Source organism: Centruroides vittatus, unplaced genomic scaffold (genome assembly GCF_030686945.1).
Source record: "Centruroides vittatus isolate TY-2023 unplaced genomic scaffold, ASM3068694v2 contig_767, whole genome shotgun sequence".
NCBI classification, from domain to species: Eukaryota; Metazoa; Arthropoda; class Arachnida; order Scorpiones; family Buthidae; genus Centruroides; species Centruroides vittatus.
In genome coordinates, this window is record NW_027122496.1 from 447,137 (window position 1) to 463,107 (window position 15,971).

Below are 15,971 nucleotides of genomic sequence, written 5' to 3' on the forward strand. Positions count from 1 at the left end.
ATTTTTGGAAGATTCTACCATTCTGTCATCAATAACCTATATAAAGTATTTTGTAATACAAGCAAAGATTGCATAAGAATCTGAGAATGCATCAGGACAATGAGAAGTTAGATTTGGATCTCCCTCTGGGTCAATCTTTTTGATGTTAACAGCATCTACAGATGCATTTGGCAGGAGAATAATGCTCTGTAATTGTGCAGAAAATGATCATAGAAAGATAATTTAGGTGTTATTGAAATAGAAGCTAAAAATGAAGAACTGGTGCGTGTGCCGACGAGTTGTTTTCACGAGCGTTGCAGCAATTAAGACGGCACAATAGGAAATGCCAGTTTTTACCATACTATTTGTACGGTGCTCATAATAGTAATCTTCAAATAATATTCTATAAACAGTTATTTTATGTGTAAATGAAAACTTATCAAGTCATTGTGTTGTGAAATCAGAATGAATTGAAAATGTGCATGATGCAATGTTAATGATATAATATTTAATGAAAAATCAAATTTATTTGAATAATTTTATATTAAATTATTCGTTTGAAATCTGCACTCATCAAACTGAAAGTCCAACTTTAATTATTATTTTAATACATATTTTTTATCTTAATATAATATTTAGTTATGAGAAAACATTTCTGTTGGTATGAAAAATGGCAGAATATAATCTATAGTCGACAATAGTTTGATGGCTGACTAGTTAGGATGGTAGTCTGCTGCTCCAGGTACTTGGATTAAATCCACATAGGTCAAAACACCCAGAAATTTTTAGGAGGTGATATGTCAAACCCATAATGGGCATGTTAAAATAGCCCTCTAAGATACTAGTTTTCTAGGGCAAATATAAACAAATAAAACAAGGGAGTGTCCTTATGGCCACTTTCCTTGCTTTGCTGAAGTTTTTTATCATGAATGTGTCGATCATTTGCCTAATCAAATACTGGTGCATTGTGGAAAAAGATAATTAACAATATCCTCATGGAGGCTTAACAACTTTAATGTTTTTAAATTTTGCATGTAATACCTTTAATGTTCTAAAAGTGATTCATAATAATTAAATTTTTCAATAAATTTGAGTAGTTATATTCTGCTTTCAAACTGCCTAGTTAATCTCGATTAAACTGAACCTTTTGATACTGTAGATTAAATTTGTTTTTAAATAAGTAAATGAAGATATATATTTGTTTACTGTTTAATTTAGCATCGACCCAGTCTAGCACTAGCCATCCACCGACTCCTGCCAACATCACATCGCCCGGTAGCACGGGACATCATCGTACTTCTTCGGCTCCTCCGACTACCATTCCGCCTCCGGCTCCTCCTCCACCTCCCGCACCTCCGCAACCTGCACCCGCACCTCCGCCTCCTCCGCTTCCTTCGTTGGGACACAATACGGCTCCGCCTCCGGCACCGCCTCCACTTCCCGGAAGCGCAACTCTTCCTCGACATAATTCTTCTTCGCATAATCAGTCGTCTCCCATGACATTGGCAGCTGCTCTCGCTACAGCTAAATTGAAGAAAACACCACAGAAGGCATGCCCATTTTCAATTGCATTTTAATTAAAACAGAAATTTTTATTTTAAAAAAAATCAGTTTTGTGTTATTGATTATGCATTATTAATTACAGAATTCTGATTATGGGACCATTGAGAATAGACCAACTCCAGTCATTGGAGGAATGGCCAGTATGATGGATGAAATGACAAAAACACTTGCAAGAAGGTTAGTAAAGTTGATATTTTTATTTTTAAGAAGCTAGTTTAAAATAAGTTAGCTTTTAGAATTTTATTTTCTTGAAAATTTAAAATGAACACTTATTCGATTTGCCTTATTTCTATCATAATTATGCTTAACTTTATCAATCAATGTAGTGTTGTAGCAAAATAACTCATTTGGGAAGTTTTGTATTAGAAAATTTAAACACATTAACAATTACTTTAAATTTAGGAATAGAAATATTTTAGAAATATATGCAAAGAAGACAGTTTACAGTATGTTTAACCTGTTAAACAAATTGTTTGTTTATTTTTTATGGTGTCACGTGTCTTCAATGGATGTAGATCATCACTGTCTAATGTTTGTGTTGTCAGTCATTCTGGACAATTAAGCAATTATTATTCCAGTCTACCTTCTTAAGGCTGTTTATATATCCAGTATTGTAGTTCAGTATTTCCCACGTTTACCCTATAGCATTATTCTCTATCATATGAATACATCTACAGCTTGCCACATTCTCAACTACTACTATGGATACTTTTTATGCACTAAATTGTTCAGTAGTTAGTGAATACTAAGTGGCAAGCAACTGCTCTGGGAACTCAGAATTGAATGTGGTCAGTTTGAAAATTACCAGGCAGTTTTTCGGGATGATACGTCTGGATAACGTCATCTCCATTCCATTATGAGTCTGGCTGAACGCGTAATGAGCTTGTTAAAAAGTCCTCTTAGTGGCCATTTAGAATGGAAAGTGTTTAAGAAACAATAATAAGCAGAAAAAAGTAGCCCCAGTCAAGTTTGAGTCTATGTTAGTGTATCGCTTGGAGTGAGCAAACTGTATCAGTTGAATGTATCATCGTGTTATATGTGAACATTCGTTTTTCGTATTGTGTAAATCCACATGTAGTATGGGAACCGAAGGATATTATCAGCCACGCAATCGGTGCCATTGATGTCACTATGTTGTTCGTGTATTCTTAAACATGATTCAATGTGTGTAGCTATGTGTAGATGCACAGGTGACCACTTTCAATGTCGTCTGTGACATATCAGCAGTTGGCTTCTGTGTTTCTTATAAGCTACAGATGGCAATTTTTTGCTCCATCCTGTATAAAAAGTTATTCAAATACTGATTCTTAATTTTTTATGCAGAAATTATCATGTGATTCCCATCTCTACACATTTTGATTAAGCTTCCATTTTATTCTACAGATTCCATTAAATGATCTTATATACTGCTAGTCTTATAATCTCTGTTATTCAGTATGTAGAGGTAGACATGATAATAAACTTATCTTAGAGACTACAACTTAAATTATTTAAGTAGAGAGTTGTACATGATGAACAGCTCTGTCATTCTCTGTTTAGCATTGTGTTTTTGCTAAATCCCATCCAGTCATCATTCTCTTATACTGCATTTGCACACAATCCACAACTCACTTTAATCTTGATTGCAACTGTCACCGGTCGAACGTCGAGCTGTTTGCACAGGCACTTTGCTTGAGAAGAACCTGGCTATTGTACACGATAATAAAACTGACGTAACTACGCAGTAAGTCACAAAACACCAACAAAGAAATTGGAAGTTTTGGTTAGAAATAAATACTTTCTCTGGTCATATATCTAACAATAGTCAGATCTTATTGTCTCTCCAAATATCTGTATTATTTCTCTGTTGATAGCCCGGCATGTGTTCCGCAGCCATCTTGTTTCTTCTTGCGCGTGTGGGATTGTGGAAACTCTCTTGTGTCGATCACGATTGAACCTTGTTTCAGTTCGAGATTGACACGGTCGCCGATCTTATCACAATCTAGTTTGAAATGCTCAGTCCGAATGGGGTATTATATATTGAAAGGAAGAACAGAAGGTAGTTAATGATACAGATCCTTTCCTGCAGTAGGGTAGATGTATCAGTTTTGGCCAATGTAGTACCAGTTCTGGTTAGAAAACAAATTTAACTTAAAAATATAATCACCACATATTCAAATCTGTCCAATGAAACAAACTTTTATTGTTAACTGTTCACACAGTTAACAATAAAAGTTTGTTATTTCAGAACAATATTTGTTAGTGATTATATTTTTAAGTTAAATTTGTTTTCTGACCGGAAATGGTACTACACTGGCCAAAACTGGTACATCTACCCTATATATTTGTGTGTATGGATATACAGTGTCCTCCAAAATAAATGCTGTCATTTAAATTACTGTAATATGCTAATTAACATTCAAGAAGTTTATAAGGTACAGTTCATCAAGTAGACCAGTGATCTCCAAACTTTTTTGATCACATCCCCTAAGACAAAAATAATTATAAGTTGTACTCCTTGTAATATAATGTAGTGTGTGTGTGTGTAGTCAAAAACCAAATTATTTATTATCTATTTATTTTAAACAGTATACATACGTTTAAATTAAATTACAAATTTACATGTTAAACCTTCTTCTTTGGAAGATGATTGTAAGATTAGACAGACTGCATTTTGAAGGGAAACTTGGCATACCCCCAAGTATCACTTTGCGTACCCCACTTAGAAGACCACTGAAGTAGACAACAAGATGTTTGAATGAAGATGAGAAGTGAAACTTGGACAGTTAATCTATTGATTAACTGTCCAAGTTTCACCTCCCATCTTTATTTAAACATCTTGTCATCTACTACTTCTAGGAAGCTCCATAAACAAAAAATGATGATAATGCAAGAGAGAAGGTATTTTGTGTTCTGCAGTTTGCAGAGTCAAAATTACTTTTCTTGTATAACACGAGTAATCTGCAGGAACCATAAAATTGGCTGCTGTAGGAGAAAGACAACAGTTTCAATGTAGCAAGCATAGGAAGAATTTAGCGTCTGAATAACAGTCAGATGTGTTTCTTGTTACACAAGGTGCAGGCAGTGAGAAATTGTAATGGGCAAATGTGAAAGTTTAACAGTTTTTCAATGTTTCAATGTACAGTACACAACATTCTCAGATAATAATTTAACATAATTACAATTATTTTAAATGATAGAATTCTTTTTGGAAGACCTGCATTGCATTAGAGTACGGTTATCTAAAAATAATAATTTTATAGCATTAAACTGTTCGTAGTAAGCTCCTTGTAGATTATTTTTAAGTGACATAAAATTTTCGTTTTAAATTTCCAAACAATTAATTGTTAAAAATATTAATTTCAAAATGAAACATTAATTTAATTTGTTAGATAAACTTAAACTTTAAAATAAAATTAGATATTTAATTCTAGTTTAAGAAAACATTGTAAATTACATCTGCTGTAAACTCGATTTATTAATAGTAAACGAGACGTTTTTTTAAACGCGCTTAGAAAATTTATTATTGTCTCCGAAAGAAGTCGAGATAAAACGAGCAGATTAGTTTACTTAATGTGATTTATCAGTTGACATATCAAACTTTGATTGGATGGAATTCCAAGGTCAAAAGGAAATATTCTATAGGTTATATGTGAAAGTTTATTACAATCAACTGCAAAACTATTTATAAAACAAATAAAATAAGTTTGTTATCCTAGACATGTCATTTTCTTTACATAATTCCAAACATTTATTTGAATTTCACCTGCAATTCTTACTTTTTTGTGTAGATTTTCATCAGTTTATTGCAATGCTATGTAATTTGACTTCTTTTTAATTATAATAAAACATCTATAATCTGGTTTAATGAATTAAACATTTGTTAAAAGTTATCATTTTAGATAAGGCAGTAGTAATAAAGATTATATGTACATAATTATTTGATTATCTTAACGTATATCAGCAGCTGTCTACTTTCAAGAGTATTTGGTTTCAAAAAAAAAAAAAAAAATAGATAAATCTACACTTCTATTGATGAGATATTTTATGGCTAATTCAAGCGATTTATTCAATAATTTATTATTTGTCTTTTATCTATATAAATACTATGTTGTAATTTTATATGTTTAAGTGATAAGAATTTTATATATTTACGTGCATTTTTGTAGTAAATATTTACTAAATTTATTATTTTTTTTTAATTTTAGACGGGCACAAGTTGAAAATAATTACAACAACCAGGTAATTTGCATACTTTGTTTTATATTTTTTTAAATGAATGTATATATACATAAGTAAACTTATATTAAAGTCAAGTTAGTACTTGTGTATTAGACCAGTCTCGAGCAATCTGCACTCTGTGGGTCACATGCAATCCTGGGCTTTGACAATGTAACTTTATTTTCCCTTTTTCTGCCTTGTGCTGTTATATAATCCAAATTAACCTGATATTTGTAACAAAGAACATTCAAATTAATTTTTACTGTTATACTACATTTGCACGCAATCCACGACTCGCTTCGATCTCGATTGTAACCGTCGCCGGTCGAACGTCGAGCCGTTCGTGTAGGCAGTCCGCTCGAGAAGAACCCGGCTATTACGTGTGATGATAAAACTGACGTAACTACGTCACGAACACCAACAAACAAAATGGAAGTTTTGGTTAGAAATAAATACTTTTTCTTCCATATATCTAATAATACAGACGTCGTCGTCTCTCCAAATATCTTTTTTATTTCTCTGTCGATAACCCGACACGTGTTCCGCGGCCATCTTGTATTTTCTCGTGTGCGTGGGATTGTGGGATCTCTCTTATGATTGGATCTAGTTTCGAGAACTCTGTTGAGTCGATTGCGATCGAAACTCGTTTCGGTCGAGATCGAAACGGTCGAGAGAGGTCGCGCCACGGCATAGTCGCCGACCTTGGTTACAATCTAGATTGAAATGCTTTGTGCAAACGGGGTATTATAAAGATGAGAAAAAACTAAATATTGCTAGTTTGTATGTCATTAAGATATATTATTTTAGTATGTAGTGCATTGGCGGTTATGAAGTGTATTTGTTCTTGGCAGGTTTAGAGCCTGTGGTAAGAAAAAATATGTACAGACCACTGGATGTTTATGAAGTTCACTTGTAGTCTGTATCCCAAAAGGGTAGCTCAACATTGCATTAGACAAATGTATTAACTGTTCAGATGGAGGTTTGATATATTTATCTCCCTCTTGGGAAAGGACCAAGACACATTTTACAAACTTCAGTTTAATTTCAAAAAGTTGAGGTTCTTGTACATATTTTCAGAAAATTTAGAAGAATTAAATTTTATTTAATTGTTTTATTAAAATTATTATATGTGTAAATTATAACACTCAATACAATGGATACTCCCACTTGTGTATGCTAATTCATTCTTGAAAAACCATTGTTAAATAACATTGTGGAGCAAGTCAGCTGTCTTCCTTTAAGCTATGTTAAAACTTGAGAATATGTTCCTGGAAATACAGTTTGAAGTATAAAAAATCACAAAGTATGGTATTTCATGCCTTACGATTATAGATGATTGTATTTCAAATTTCTAAGGATATAATACCATCTGGTGGCATATCATGCTACACATGCAGTCTTGATATATTGAGAAACACAATATTACAGTTGTTGCATTTTTAAAAAAGAATTTACAGAACAAAATATATTTACTGCAGGTTAAGTGTTAAGATAGCATTCAAGCAACTATTGAATCAATATGTTTAATAATTTCTAAATACAGTAGCCCCTCGTTATATCGCACTTGTTAGGAGACAAAGAAAATGTGCGATGTAGTCAAGTACTAAAAATTCTGGGCTTTTACTAAACAAATTATTCACGCTACGGAATCTCGGTTCTCTATTCTTTCGTTGGCAAGCATTTCTGATATAAAATAAACTTAGTTTTGCAATACTGAATTTTATTTGTGCTTATATTGTATTAAATGACGATTATGTAAACATTGATACCATTTAGCATTGTTGTTTCTTTAACAATGACATTTAAAGACAAATACCATCGACATAAAAACAAAATAGTTAGTTCTAAAATTTCTATGGGGTACTTTCTGTTCAGAAATAAAGAAATCTTTTCCTTACACATTACCCCCACAAATTTAAAATTTCAGACCTTTATGTGAATTTAAGCAATACCTCAATTAACATAAAGGTGTGAAATTTTGAATTTACAGAAACTTCTAAATGAGGAGAGGGTACTTAAAACCAATTAATAAACAACTTTTAATATCAAAAGAAACATAAATGATAATTGATCTGTCCACCTGTTTCACTTATTTAGTTTCCAGGACAGTAGTAGGAATAAAATACAGTATTTTGTTGCAAAAAGAAATTCAATGGCAATTGATAATTTAAAATTTATTGACTCGAGTGCTTTTAAAATATGGGACCAAAAAAACGGGCGATATAATGAGGGCTACTGTAATTATTTATGTATATAAATACACAATGTTTAGTTGTATTACATAAATTAATACACAACCAACCATCAACCGTAATAATCGGGCAGATTACAAACAACAAATATTAAATTTGGAAATTATATGATAAGGCATTAGGTGCCATTTATTGACTAAAGTAGTAACTATGATTTTAGATTTTAAATTTAGAATTTAGTGTAGTCTGGAAGAAAAGAATCTGTCCGGAGCGGGAGTCGAACTCGCAACCTCCGCTTACCGTGCGGTGTGTCGATGGTTCCGTCGCCCGTATTACATAAATATAAGACGTTCAAATAAGGTACTTTTCGGTGAGAAATTTGTAATGACATTTGAAGTAACGTGTGTTGGAAAAATATAAACCACCCCAATTTTTGGAATAATAAATTAGTGACAGGAATAAATGAATTACTTGTTCTATTTACAATCAAAAATAAATGAAAATATAAATTTTTTTTATTCAAAAAATCGGAAGTAATGGTGTTGCAAAAATATAAGGCCAGTGGCATTTAATAGAGAGTGAAACCACTAGTTTTCAAAAACAACCTTGTAAACTCTATTTTTCATAGAGTTAACAAGATTTTGCAGCATATTTAAATCAATTTTTTCTAATGCAATTATTATTGCAGCTTTGACTCGTTCAGTACTATGGCATTGTTTTCTTTTACATACATCTTTCTAGCTATTAGACTCCATACAATTTCTATGGAATTCGAATTATGGGAAGAGGGAGGCCATTATCCAGTAACCATTGATAAGTGCAGTTTGCATTTAATCAGTCCAAAAACTTTACACCATTTTGAAGTTCATGCCATTTTATCTTTGGCCTATGTCAGTCTTTTTTTGTTGGTGGTGATGTTTTAAATATGATGCTGCTTTTCTCTTTATATACGCAAGATGTTTTGTTGATTATTCCATCTAAGAAAGTGTAGATTTGGGAACATTAGCATTAGCATATGCAAGTTGTGGATTTGAATACCACTCCAAGTCACTTTGTTCTTTCATAATCTTCTAAATAATTGAGCTAATTTTGAAACTTAATCGTAGCACAAAGTCGCCGCTTAACACTTATCTTTAATCAACATTCTGTAAATTAACTAAAAATGAGCTTAGTTTTAGCCTCAAAATAATCCGGCTTTTAAAAATTGGAGTATCATATATTTTATGTTAATGTATGTTACTATATTTTAAAACAAAATATCTCCAATTATATGCATGACATGGACAAAAACAAAGCATTACATATATTTTGCTTTGTTATGTATTGGCAAAATATGTAGTGGACTGTTCAGTGGTTGGCTGTGCCATTGAATAGCCCACTACCAATTACCTTACCTCCTGAAACACTTGTATTAAGTTAATACATAGTAAAAGCAAGATATAGCCTGATGGAATATTTTTGTCTACACCCTGTAGAGAATAGTTGATGTTTATTACTCGGCATCAAAGTATAGATTCAACTGCGTATTTATATTCTGTGCACAATCCTGTTGTAAATACGAATAGTTGTGCTAGTTTTATTCAAATAGTAGCCATGTCTACTATTTCAAAGGTAATGTTTTATCTGCAGTTACCATTTGAATAGTAACCAAAGAGAAAATATGCAGTTTAAAACAGTAGAAACGACTGTTATTTGAATAAAACTGGTATATATTGAGGTGGCGTCATATGTTTTGTATTTGCCAAATGGTGAGCAAACATTTGGCAAATACCAAGCAGCATGAGTGATTTAGGCTGCGTTTCACACTGCCAACAACAATGACAAAAATCAATGTTTCTATTGTTCATCTTTGTCTGTAAAACATTCACATCATTATCTGTAAATCAGTCATTTTGTTACTCTTTCGTCTTTGTTGTTTGTCATTCGAATGTTGGCTGATTCAACATTTGTTCTTGTCGTAATGGTATTGGCCAATCAATCTTAACTTCACACAATTCTTTGAACAAGGTGAAGGAACTGCTAATCTCTTCTGTTGAAGAATGAGGTCTTAAGAAGCTATAGTCAAAAGTACAACTCGTAGACAAAAAATTAGAATATTAGCTAAATGTGGGTTAAATATAGGAAATACAACAAAATAAACTTAATATTTTGTGGCCTTGCCGTTTGCCATAATTAGCGCTTTCAATCTGTCGGGCATGGTGTGGATTAACGCTTTGCAATTGTTTCTGGAGGTGCAGTTCCAAATGTGTCGAATGCATGTCACTAGTTCCTCTTTAGAATTTGATCACAGTTTATTAAATCGTTGTTTCGTGACTTCTCACAAAATTTCAATGGGTTTAAGTCTGGGGAATTGCTTGGCCAAGGCAGGATTGCAATCTATTGTTCTTGTAACCAACGTATCATTGACTTCATGGTATGAGAGGATGCTCAGTCCCCTGCTGATGGTATCATAAATGTCTCTAAGATGTGTTGATATGTCTGTGCAGTGACACGTTCCGAAGAATGCATGCTTGTCCTACGCCATTAGCACTTATGCATCCCCAGATCATGACATATGATGCAAACTTCACGGATTTTTTCATACAGTCCTTTTCAAAGGTCTTTTTGGTTGTTTTCCATACACACAGACCTTGGTCACCACGGGATAGACAAAACATGGATTCGACACCGAAGAGAACATTATTCCAGTCGTCTTGCTCCACACGAGCCTTTCTCTGCATCATCTGACACTCGCTTCTCTGTTTTTTTCGTTAGAGATGGCTTCTTCTTGGGAATATGAAAGTTGAAGTGCAAGTCGTGCAACTTTCGGCATGTAGTTCGGTTACTAATGTTCACTCCAGTTGCTCTGCATTGTGCATGCAAGTGTTTAACGCTCTTGAAGCAGTTTCACACGACAATCCTTTTCAAGTTTTTCTCATCCCTTGCAGTCGTTGCTCGTTTATGTCTACATTTCTGGCATTTATTAGTTAAAACTTGAACACAGTTTTGTTGTTTTAGTACTCTAGAGACTGTTGGCTGTGAGCATTTTATATAATTCAGTTTCTTTGTGTTCTTCCTACTTTGTACAAGACTATGATAATATCTTTAGATCTGTCACTGATGTCGCACTTACGTCCCATGTTGTACTGTCGTACTGTGATGCCCAGCAATATGGAAATTTGCATTACAATTTAGTTTTTTATGGCTGTTTGTTTGGTTGTTTTTGCTAATATTCTAATTTTTTGTCACGATCAAACTGTTGTTCTATTTTTTTGTCATTTCATTTCCATTTGTAACTGTAACAAAAAAATGTGGACACTTTGACAACGAACAAATACGACAAAAGACAAGCTGTCATTATCATTCAGAATCTTTGGTCATTGTAATCGGCAGTATGAATGCCGCCTTACTCACGAATAATATTCGGTATTTTCCATTTCCCATGTCTTATCATTACATTGTACCAAATCAAAGGGAACCGTAGGCAGTCGGCAAATACGGAACATGTGGAGCCTTCTTTAAATTTAAGCATTTTCAAAGAAAATGTTAACACGGTGTAGTGTAAGTAATGTCACGGTAATTGCAGTTTATTCTAAACATGCTTTATGTTTGCAGTTTTACTTTTCCAAAATTTCTTCCTAGACAATGATTAAAATATAAATAAGTCATTTGATTGCATCTACAAAATTTTCTCAATTTGTGCACCCAGATTTGGAGCTTGAGTTAGAGAAGTTTTACTGTATTTGCAGAATTTCATGTTTATGATAGTGTTGCAAACATGATTGCAAAATGTCAAATTTATTACTTTACTGCCAATTGTTTGCTATTAACTATTATATAGAACATGTGATATATTATAATTATGGATAAAATTTCTTTACTAAACACAAGATTCTTATAAATTCATTGGTGCAGGTTTAATTCGTAACGTTCCAAATATGTTTCTGCATTTAAGACACTTCTTGACTATGTGATGTGTTTAGTATGACAACCTTCTGTACTGTAATATATGCACTGTTGTGAAGTTGTAATGAGAGTGGTATGAATCTATGCAAGAAAAACACAATACAATACTTCATTCGCTCACCATAAATGTTTTATTTTGTGGACAAGTTTCGAGTATTTACTAATCTTTTTAGTATATGTTGCGGGTTTTTAGTAAAGCTATGTCTTTAATTTAGGTTATTTTGTTTTGTTATCAGTCAATGCAGTGTCTGGTCTGTGTATTGTTTTTTTTCTGTGATTTTAGCTCGGTCGTAGCATTATTATTGTCCATTTTAATTGGGCCGCAATTTGAAAAATTGTAGACCTATAAATTTCCACCGTCGTTCGTCTGTCTGTCCTTCCTTAATCTTGAGAACGGTGTTAGATAGATGAAAATTAAGACCAGATAATTATAGGGGCGGGAAGCCCGATTAACTATATATGAAAATTCGACACGTGAATTCAATTCAAAAATTTTTCACCGAATGGAGTTACGTAGACGACTGGCACGACTCTGTTATCGGGAAGGTATGACATACAGGGACAAGACACTGCTAATTTGAGATTGAGAATGTATTTTAAATTGAATAAATTAAGAATATCATTAAAAATTGCAGCCGAGCATTGTGACATTGTCAAAATAAACAATTGCTTGTATTTCTTTAATCTTTTTTTGAACAGAAGTGTAATGTTTAGATGATGTAAAATGAGGGTTTGTATATTTAACTCTTCACGCTATGACTACATATACATTTTCTATTGTAATTTATGAATTGCCTGTATTGTTCTTCTTGACTCTTCTACCCCTCAAAATAAATTTATAATACAATGTCTGGGTAATTAGAATTCAATTTATAATGACTGACTTGATTGTTTTCCAGAATTGTAAAAGAAGGTATCTACTTTATAAGATCTTTGATCTCTACACAGTAGATATTATTAGTTTTTTAAAAATTATCTTAACTACTTGAATAAAAACTATTATTGTTTATAAGTAAATATAATCTATTTATTTTTAAATTAACAGAATTTGTCATTATTCCTAATTTAAGTTTATTGTTAATTTGTGATTTGATAGGAAGGAGAGTGCGACGGTAGAAGATCGTGGGAAAGATTGAATTCAAATAATGGTAACAGTCCAAACAAAGTGCCTGGAGGACTGGAGTCGCCTAAAGGAAATCGAAGGTAAGGATTTAATGTAAATTTTTGGAAAAGCTTGTCATATAGATTGGCAAAGACATTGTTTGATGATAATCTATTGCAAATTGTTGATGACAGCGCACATACTGCATTTATACCATATACCGACGGCTGTCTCAATGTAATGTAATTATAGCACACATTGATGATTTATTTGCTTATTCCTCTATATTCAAGTGTATTCAAAAGATTTGAAATCCAAAAATGTTTTTGCATTTAATAAACCTGTACTTCTAGTGTCGAAATCATTGGTGCGATTAAGTTTTTTCACTTTTATTGAATTGCAGTATTGTCAGTTTTAAGTGGAGATACTTGCATATTTTCATTCAAAATATGTAAATGTAGTGAAACTTCCATTAACAGACACTTCCAAATAGCGGACGCCTCAACTTAACGGACATTTTTATAATTTTCAGACCCTTCAAATAAAACATCTATATTTATCTCTAAATAGCAGACACACTAAATAATGGATACCGTCGTCCATTACCTACCTTATGAAAACACAATGTGCCTCCCCTTCAATATTCTGAAACAATTATGTACAAGATATTTTAAAACAAAAACAAAGAATCAGTTCAAATACTCTTTCGGGGGACAAATTTTGATCGTAGGTGTCAAATAAAGACTGTCTTACAATAGGAATAGGGGAGGTAAAAAGCCAAATAATGTTCTTTATCTGTTAGAAAACATTAATCTGGTTAAACTTCTGTGATTATTGCTGGCATTAAGCATACGGTTCCAAGAAATCATGAGCTTTTCTGAAGTTATTCTTTAATTTGACAAGAACTGTAATATAGTAATAACAAAAAAGAAGCAGTTTTAAGATTAAGACGACAGTGTTTATTTGACGAACGTTCAAAGATGTTACGAAGATGATTTGCCGACCATTTTAAAGCGTAGAAAGATACTTGGTTTTCTCGCATTAATGACGTAATTTAAGATCTTAACAGTTTTGTGGAGGCTAAACTAATTTTTTATAAATCATTTATTGAAAAAGACAAAAATGTTCGAAAAATTACACCTACTCAATAACTACAAAATAGACAAATCACTATATCAATTTTTATTAGTTGCTTAGATCATAAATGACATTATAAATGCAAGAATACCAAATACATTTCTTACCCCTTGAAGTGGCTGGCAAATTGCCTTCATAATTCGACATTCAAACTCTCGTCCGCTCTTCTGTTCGTAGTAATAGTTTCATTTTTCTTTTCCGTCATTTTTGATGAGTTAATATTTTAATTATATATATGCTATGTATACTTTTGGTATTTTCACATTCCTAACACAAATTTGATGTTTCCGTAATCCATTGTATTCTTCACTTTATAATGACCGGGTTAAATACAATATGGCCGCCAGCACGTACGGTACCTCCACCTGTAAATAGCAGACGACCTTCTCGATCCCGATGCTGTTTACTATTTGGAGGTTATACTGTATTTACTTCCCTTCTGTTTTTCATCTCTGTAATCTTTAAAAGTGAAATTATGTGCAGAGAAATAAACTTAATGTGTATTTAAAAGATATAACTTTATATTTGTTGGATAAATATATTAAATGAGAAAGGAGGCAATCATTTCTTGTTTGAAAGTTTACATTTACATATGTCTGTCAGAGATAGTATTCATTTGATGCATTATCTCAAGATAACATAAAAGATACATTTTAATTTATAACTTTTACGTATCTTCTGCTTGTTTCTACATGATTATGTAAGCACATTACATAAGCAGTATTTTGTAATAGATATTGTTAATGGCTGGGTTACCGAGCAATCGAGATGGCCTACGACTCTCGGGGATCTGGGAACGAATCGGGTCGGGCCAAAAACACCAGAAATTTGGTGCAGTTTGTCTGTTGCCATCTGCCCCCCCCCCCAATGCGGGCGGCAGATGGCAGACCATATTGGCAGATGGAGCCACTTATAGACCATATTGACTGCTTTGTTACCTGAAAAAGCATTCTAGCAAATGTTTTTTAGTGATCCAATAGGTAATAGTTACCATATTGTGTGATGGGTCATCCAGAATCTAGACACAAACTCATTTGAAATTTTGCACTGTGATTTATCATCTATTTGTATCTCTGAAGAAATGCATATGCAGGAGGCTTTTGTTAAATGATGAAGCAGCCAATGCCATCTAATAATGGTTCCATAAATAAGACTCGACATTCACTTTCTGAGATATATATTATTCTTGTCCATAGACTTGGGACAAATGCTTCAATATATATAAATTATGTGGAAGTGTGTGTTGTGTGCGTGTCTAACATCTAACATTACGCCACTACAAAACTCAAACAATGGGAATCAATTTTGAAGTGGTTTTCAATTGAAACTTACTTTTAAAAGTGTTGTACTACACACTAAATAGTAAAATTATTAATGAGAAATGACTTGTAATTATCAGAAGATACTATTTTAGGGCTCATCTCTCAAAAACAAATTTTATATGCAAAACTCCTGTAAAGTCTGTCTACAACATCTGACCAACAGTCTCTATTACTAAGCTACTGTAGCTTGTACTTCAGTACGTCGAAAAACTATCTGTAAATTTTATAGGTAATTTTGGGGCCACACGCTGTATAACTATAGTATTTTGTATACCTCCTGCATTGTATTTATATTTAAAACTAAAAATTTATAGTTTAACATGCCAACTTGGGTACAAAACTTTCTGAAACAGAACTATTTGCTTCAGTTAACTAATGCAATTGTCTAATGCCAACTACAGTTCCATTCTAAATATTTAAATTTGTAGTTGATGTTGAAGCTGAGCAGATTACCTCACAATAACATAAGTTGCTATTACAAGAGATCCGGACTTTTGTAATTTATCCTGGGTAATTTAGACTGTAATAGTG

The 15,971-nt window shown here is 32.7% G+C and overlaps 2 protein-coding genes across 3 annotated transcripts in view; one reads left to right on the plus strand and one right to left on the minus strand.

Moving 5' to 3' along the window:
- Window positions 1-15,971, minus strand: part of LOC136981569 (uncharacterized) — a 451,600-nt gene that overhangs the window by 323,528 nt on the left and 112,101 nt on the right. The gene's annotated exons all lie outside the window — the stretch shown is intronic.
- LOC136981533 (ena/VASP-like protein) overlaps window positions 1-15,971 on the plus strand; it is a 32,705-nt gene that overhangs the window by 13,676 nt on the left and 3,058 nt on the right. For both annotated transcript variants that reach the window (XM_067277837.1, XM_067277836.1), the window contains exons 6-9: window positions 1,198-1,529; window positions 1,625-1,719; window positions 5,730-5,763; window positions 12,976-13,082. In XM_067277837.1, the coding sequence (XP_067133938.1) occupies window positions 1,198-1,529; window positions 1,625-1,719; window positions 5,730-5,763; window positions 12,976-13,082 (568 nt within the window). The remainder of the gene's footprint in view (window positions 1-1,197; window positions 1,530-1,624; window positions 1,720-5,729; window positions 5,764-12,975; window positions 13,083-15,971) is intronic.